The 7496-nt window shown below is 62.3% G+C and overlaps 1 protein-coding gene across 1 annotated transcript in view; it reads left to right on the forward strand.

The window, feature by feature from the left end:
* The window catches only part of CTDSP1 (CTD small phosphatase 1), a 35004-nt gene extending 28998 nt beyond the window's left edge, over positions 1 to 6006 (forward strand). Inside the window, 4 exon segments of the mRNA XM_075070342.1 lie at positions 1045 to 1101; positions 1825 to 1917; positions 2692 to 2877; positions 4033 to 6006. Of these exon segments, the coding sequence (XP_074926443.1) occupies positions 1045 to 1101; positions 1825 to 1917; positions 2692 to 2877; positions 4033 to 4161 (465 nt within the window). The 3' untranslated portion in view covers positions 4162 to 6006.
* The last annotated feature ends 1490 nt before the right edge of the window (positions 6007 to 7496 follow it).

The raw sequence follows: 7496 nt of genomic DNA on the forward strand, positions 1-7496 counted from the left end.
TAGAGGATCAAGTTGGTATGCAAAGCCCTCCCCACCTCAGAAGGCTGGAGCTTGGCTGGTGAGCCTCCTCTCCTCCATGGGGACCCAAGACAGAGTAGGCTCAGCAGATGGGCAGGCCAGCCCTGCACTTGAGCAATGCATGCTGAAATGGTGCTGCCCCCCACATGGGCACTACTCGCCGATTCAGGAGGCAGGAAACTTTGGGCACGGGCAAAGCGAGTGAATATTAGGGAAGACAGACCCAAAAAGAAGAAGGGTGGTGAGTGGAGGGTAACATAGGGCGTGAGCAGAGGTAGGCCAGCAGGAAGAGGAATGGGGGCACAGGGGAGGCAGTGCAGGAGATGAGGATAGGGCACAGGCAGGTCCGAGGGCAGGGAGCGGGAGGCACAGCAGGCTGGAGGCTGGCATGTGGATGATGGGGGGCACAGGGCAGCCAAACAAGAAGAGGACAGGGGGCATCAGGTGAGCCAGGGAGGCGGCAGAGATTGGCAACAGGGGGGGGGCAAAAATTTTATATTGTGCATTTCCGGGAGGGCAGGGATGCAGAGGCACAGGGGCAGCCAAGGCAGGAGAAGACTGGGGCACAGGCAGGCCGGAGGGGCAGGGGCGGGGCACAGGGCAAGCCGATGGAGAGAGGAGGGGGCACAGGGGCAGGCCGGGGAGGGGGCAGGGAGGCAGGAGGGCACAGGGGCAGGCCAGGCAGGGAGAGAGGACTGAGGGGGGCACAGGGGCAGGCCGGGGAGAATGAGGTGGCTGAATAGCCAGGAGAATTCCAGGGGGGAGGGGGAGGATGTGGCCAGAGGAGTCCCAGGGGAGAATGTAGCCAGGGGAATCCCAGGGGGAAGGGGCGGGCATTGCCATGGGAACCAGGGGAGGGCGTGGCCAGGGGAATCCCGGGGGGAGGGTGTGTGTGACCACAGGCGTGGGGGATGAGGGCGTGGGTGGGGGAGTCCCCAGGTGATGGGAAGGGGTCAGGAGATCCATGGGGGCAGAGGAGGGGGGCGCCTCCCGCCTCTCCCACACTGACTCCTGTGCCCTCCGCAGCCCGTGAACAATGCCGACTTCATCATTCCTGTGGAGATTGACGGCATCATGCACCAGGTGAGGGGGGGCCCAGCCCCTGCTGGGGAGGCCTGGCTGCTGGGCCCCTTGGCATCGGAGCCAGCGCCCTCCCCCTCCCCTAACCCTGGAGGTGCCCAGACGAGGAAGGGGGACCTCAGGCCCCTGGGCAGGCACCGGGGAGCCCTGCTGGTTCCAGGAGCCAGGGCGGGAGGGGGGGCAGCAACCCTGGTGCTGCCTGGCTCTTGGGGGCAGCAGTTTCCCCCCACTCACTCCACCTTCCCCCTTTCCTGGGGAGCGGGGGGGGGGCAGCCAAAGGCTTCCTGCGGGGGGAGCCCCGGGCTGACTTTCCCACCGTCGGGCGCTGTTCAGCAGGCAGGTCCCTGCCCCGCACGGAGGCCAGTGCCGGGTTCAAGTAATCCAGGATAGGCTGTGGTCTGCGCAGTCGGCCTGTTCTCGATTACTTGGCACCGGAGCCGGCCGGCAGCTTCGGGTGGAGACGCCGGAGAGACGCCGCCCGGGGAGCCGCAGGGCGCCCGCAGCTGCAAAGGGGCTCAGGGCATGGCAGGCCTGGCACCTTTCCCTCAGCCCCACAAGCCTGCCCTGGGTTCTCCCCCAGCTCAGGCACAGGCAGGGCTGGGGGGTGCTGGGTTTCCCCTGGGTCAGTGGGTGGCTCTGCGGGGGCTCAGTCCCAGGGGCTCCATCTCGCTGGGCGCTGCCCATCCCCAGCCCTGTGGCCGCCGGCTCACGCTGCCCCTCTCCCAGGTGTACGTGCTGAAGCGCCCGTATGTGGACGAGTTCCTGCGGCGCATGGGCGAGCTCTTCGAGTGTGTGCTCTTCACCGCCAGCCTGGCCAAGGTGAGTGCCTGTCGCTGGGCAGCCTGCGGGCACCGGCCTGCTCCACGTACTCAGCATCGCGCCCTCCGCCCAGCGTCTGCTCCACAGACGGGACTCCCAGAGCCAGGATAGGACCCGGGAGTCCTGGTCTCCAACCCCCCCTACGCCAACCACTAGCCCTCACTCCCCTCCCAGAGCCAGGATAGGACCCAGGAGTCCTGGTCTCCAACCCGCCCTACGCCAACCACTAACCCTCACTCCGCTCCCAGAGCCAGGATAGGACCCAGCAGTTTTGGCTCCTGGCCCCCCTGCTCCAACCACGAGCCCTCACGCCCCTCCCAGATCCAGGATAGGACCCAGGAGTAGTGGCTCCCGGCCCCCCTGCTCCAACCACGAGCCCTCACGCCCCTCCCAGATCCAGGATAGGACCCAGGAGTAGTGGCTCCCGGCCCCCCTGCTCCAACCACTAGCCCTCACTCCCCTCCCAGAGCCAGGATAGGACCCAGGAGTCCTGGCCCCGATCACTAGACCAAGCTGTCTCTCCAGTTCAGCCATTCATTGCACCCCCTCCTCTGCAGTGTCCCCACAGTGCTTCGGGGATGAGGGGTGCCTAGGAGCCTGTGCAGTGGCTTTGAGGTGGCTGCTGTCTGAGGCCACCCCATGCTCTCATGTGCTGAGATGTGTCCCCCGGGGAGGGGGACCCCCGAGTGCCCTCAGCCAGCAGCCAAAGGGCCCGGGGCTCGGCCCCTCCTCTGCTCCCCTTTGCCTGAGCCTGACGTGTCCCCTGGCCCCCAGTACGCGGATCCTGTGGCTGACCTGCTGGACAAATGGGGAGCTTTCCGCGCCCGCCTCTTCCGCGAGTCCTGCGTCTTCCACCGCGGCAACTACGTGAAGGACCTGAGCCGCCTAGGCCGGGACCTGAGCCGCATCATCATCGTGGACAACTCCCCAGCGTCCTACATCTTCCACCCCGACAATGCGGTAGGTGGTGGCAGGGGGCGGCGGCGGGTGGGGAGGGCAGCTGCAGCGGCTCAGCGGGTTCAGTACCCTCACGTCCGGGGCCTGGTTCAGATACGATGAGTTCAGGGGGGTGTCTCAGCCCGGTGACGCGACTGATTCATACTCACTAAAGGGACGGGTTATTGGGGTAACTCAGTTCACGCTGTCCCAGGCTGGGGATTGGGAGAGAGGGGCATTGGCTGAGCTGTGTGTCTGCGGGGGAGCAGCAGCCCCCTACTGAATTAAACCGGCTCTGCTCAGCTGTGTGTCATATGTCCTGTACTGCTTGCAGCAAATGGGGAGTCTCCCTTGGCGCAGGGGCCTGGGCTTTCGGAGCAGCGTTCAAGTCCGGTTGCTGACATGAAATGCCAGGTGGCCCCAGTGGGCAGTGGAGAGAATCAGGCTGCACCCCAGTGGTCCCAGATGGGGAAGGGCAGGGTGACTGGAGAGCTCTTGAAGGCTCAGAGAGTCCCCGACTGCCTCCCTGACCCCTTCTCCTCCCCCTCACAGGCGGGCAGATGCTGCTTTCTCAGAGCTGGTGGCTGGCTTGCTCCCAGCACACTGCTGTCTGTCCTGGGGTATTGGCACCGTCCCACCGGGCCTTTCCTTTCCCCTTAGAGCTGCTGAGTCGGGGGGCACTCGCTCGGGGGCGGCTCCCTTGGGGCTGGCCCGACGTCCTGGCGAGTCCAGGCTCTGCACACTGTGTCGAGGGATCCCTCCCCCGGGCTGAGCTGCAGCTGCCTCTGGGGTGGGGCTGGCAGGCACTGTGCGGCCGTTTAGGACAGGAAGCGAAGGCAACTCCTGTCTTCAGTGGACGCAGCAGGGCAGATTTCGGGTGGCAGCCCAGGATCCGATTGGCCGGGATGCCAGGTTAATGCCCCCCGTGGCCTGGCTGGCCAGCACAGCTCGCCGGGATGCCCCCCGCCAGCGCAGAAAGGGCCCAGGGATGGGGATTTTCAGCGCTGGAGGCGCCTGTCTCCCAACATGCCCTGGGGCCGGCTGCCGCTCATGGCAGCGTGAGGCAGGAGCCTCTCGCTGAGGCTCCAGCGGGTTTGCCCGGGGACCCTGCAAGGGCTGGCTCTGCCCTGTGCTGCGTAGGCACCATGCCCGGCTAACCTCCCGGGGGTCTCTCCGCAGGTGCCGGTGGCGTCCTGGTTTGATAACATGGCCGACACGGAGCTCCTGGACCTGCTGCCTTTCTTTGAGGGACTCAGCAAAGTGGACGACGTTTATACAGTGCTAAAGCAGCACCGGACTAGCAGCTAGTGACCCGGGGCCGGGCGAGATGCCAGCCTGGCAGGATTCCCCAGTCCCCCCCGCCGGCCGCCCCACTGATCTACCCACAAGCCCCAGCATCAGCCTGCAGCTTCTCCAGGGCGCAGAACGGAGGCTGTGGCAGGCGGCAGAGGGGCCGGGCGGGGAGCCCAGTGTGGGGCTTACACCCGCCAGGCATGGGGGAGACGCCCGGCTGCATCACTTGAAACCAGCCACAAACCTGGACTTTTGTCGTCACGTAACGGTTCTTCTCCTGTAAACTGGGGAGGGCCGGAGGGCAACGGAACCACGGCCCGGTCCCCTCTGATTGGGCTGGGAGGTCCAGAACCCCAGCCCGGTGCCCTCTGATTGGGCTGGGGGATCGAGAACCACGGCCCGGTCCCCTCTCATTGGGCTAGGGGATCCAGAACCACGGCCCGGTCCCCTCTGATTGGGCTGGGGGGTCCAGAACCACGGCCCAGTGCCCTCTGATTGGGCTGGGGGATCCAGAACCACGGCCCGGTCCCTTCTGACTGGGTTGGGGGATCCAGAACCACGGGCCAGTCCCCTCTGGTTGGGCTGGGGGGCTCAGGACCGCAGCCCGGTGCCCTTAGCTGGGGCACAGAACTGCGCCCCAGGCCCATCTCGCTTGCCATGGAGGTGGGAGAGGCAGGTGGGGTTGGTTCCAGGAACCCGGTCCAGAGGTGCTTAGCCGGGGGGACAGAGACACTGTCACTCCCCGGTGCAGGGTGCAGAGTGCCCCCAGGAGGTGGGTGGGGGCATTTTCACCTGCTTTGCCTGGATGGGAACGACTCCCCCGGCTGTGGGCGAAGGGAATTTGCAAGGCCTGTGACCCATATGAGAGCTGGCTTATGCAAATATCACCTTTCCCTGCAGTGCATTGTGGGGCTTTAACCCCCCCCCCTCCCCCCCGAGGAACTGCCATTGCGGCTGTCAGAAGCCATCAAGGTGCCCCCGTGCTGTGGTTGGTTAGAGCAGGGAGTGGGCTGGGCCGTTGGGTTGAGGCCACCCCAGCCCTGGACAGGGTGGAGAGGGGGCAGTGGGATCGCCCCAAGAGGTCTCAGCTGGCCATGCCTGGTAGCAGCTCTTCTGTCTGAGGGGCTGGACCTGCCGGCCCATGAGCTCCCTGGTGGCCGGGGGCTCCTGCATTCCCAGCAGATGAGGTGGGAGGGTGCAGTGACACCAGCAAAGAGCAACTCCATGGGCCTGCTCTAGAGAGACACCACCAGTGCCTGGAAGGATGCTCCATCCCCTTAACTCTGCCCTTCCCCAGGGAGCCGGGCCTGCAGGATTCACACCTGCGGAGAAACAAGCAACCTCTCTGACTGCAGCTGTGGGGGGGGCCTCCTTCCTCTGGGATCACGTCTATGTCTCCTTCTCTTTAGTGCCTTCAGCCCTCCCTGCCACTCTCCAAACGGTTGGGGGGCAGATTCCCGGGCCTTGGGACTGGCTCAGACCTCTGCCTTCTCACTGTGTTCAGAACCGACCCCTGCCCGCCTGGGGAGCGTACTGTAGAGATTGTGCCTTGGGACACCATGTCCCATCCACCCCCTAACCTCTGGGGGGCCTTGGATCTGCTCACCGCTGCACCAAGCGGGACTGGGGGTGCTAGCCCCACCCCCGTGAGTGGGGCAGTGGGGTGGTTCAATGGCTGTTCTGATGGGGATGGGGGTCTCCCTCACCCCCCCAACCAAACTGCTCCCAAAGGTTCAGCTCTTACTCTGGGTTCGGGGAGCAGGGATTTTGAGGAGGGCAGAGGGAGATACTCTCCCCGCTGAACCGATTGCCCCCCAGCCGCTTCCCAGGGCCACATTCCGGTTCACTGGGGACCTGCTTTGCACTGCCCTCCCCCAGGCTCCCCACAACACCCCCTTGTGCCCCACACCACTAGGGGGTGCTGTCTCAGGAAGGCGCCCCCTTTCTATTGCCTTAACTGTTTGCGAGTTGGTCTCGACCGTGCCTTGCGGCGGTGGCATCCAGCACGTTGCCACCGCTGATCTCTTTAGCCTTAGCTTGGGAAATGTCTCTCAGGGAGAGGTCTTGGGGGGGCCAAGTGCAGGGGGGGGTCATGCATTTTAACCGGGCACATTTAGCTCATATAAATATGTATCATGTGTATATATATTTTTAGGGAAAGCAACGGCAACACAAGTCACCAGAGGATTTTTACAGCTGGTATTTTTAACGATGTTCCTGGGAGATGATTATTTTTCTGGTCGGGCGGTTCCTCATGTGAAGAAGCAGGGAGGGATTTGGGGACGGCGGTGGGTATTTTGTCTGCTGGATGATGTCTGTATTGGATGCACGCAGCCCTTCTCCAAATGCCCGCCCGTCGTCCCCCCCCACCCCCCCGCCCCGTAGTCCTAGGTGCCCAGGGCTTTGAAGCCAAACCGCCTCCATTCTTGACGGTGCTGGCTTTCATAGGAAAGTTTTAGCTCTTTAAAATCCGTGCCCTTCGTTGGTTTTCGTTTTGGTTTTCAACGCACTCCAGATTGAAAAAATTACTGGAGTGTGTGGTCAATTTCACACTCCAAATTGTTTCATTTCATAACCTCTTCTTACATATCCCGTCTTATCTATCTATATACCCAGACACCCCTTATCGTTATATCTTTATCCCAACACCTCCCTCTAGTTATCTGTCTGCACTATCTGTCCCAGGCACCTCCCTATATGTCTATCCCCAGCAACGCCATCTATCTACGTTATCCCAGACATCTCCTCTAATTGTCTGTTCTATCCCTAGACACCCCCTCTATCCATCTATCCCCAGACATCCCTCTTATCTATTCCATCATCCATCTCACCAGACACCCCATCTCTATCTATTCTATCCCTAGACACCCTTTATCCATCTGTCTGTCTATCTTATCTTATCCTTCCCAGACACCCCCTTATCTTATCTATCTGTAAGCAGGCACCCCTCTATCTATCTATTCCCAGACACTCCCATCTATCTATCTGTCTATCCCCAGATACCCCCTCTATCTATCTATCTGTACCTAGGCACCCCCTCTATCTATCTGTCCCCAGACACCCCATCTATCTATCTATCTGTCTATCCCCAGATACCCCCTCTATCTATCTATCTGTACCCAGGCACCCCCTCTATCTATCTGTCCCCAGAAACCCCCTCTATCTATCTCTATCTATACCCAGGCACCCCCTCTATCTATCCCCAGACATCCCCTCTATCTATCTATCCATCCATCCCCAGACACCCCCTCTATCTGTCCATCCCCAGACACCCCCTCTATCATCCATCCCCAGACACCCCCTCTAGCTATATCTATCTATCTATCCCCAGACACCCTCTCTATCTGTCT

This window comes from Chelonoidis abingdonii, chromosome 10 (genome assembly GCF_003597395.2).
Source record: "Chelonoidis abingdonii isolate Lonesome George chromosome 10, CheloAbing_2.0, whole genome shotgun sequence".
Classification (NCBI taxonomy): Eukaryota; Metazoa; Chordata; order Testudines; family Testudinidae; genus Chelonoidis; species Chelonoidis abingdonii.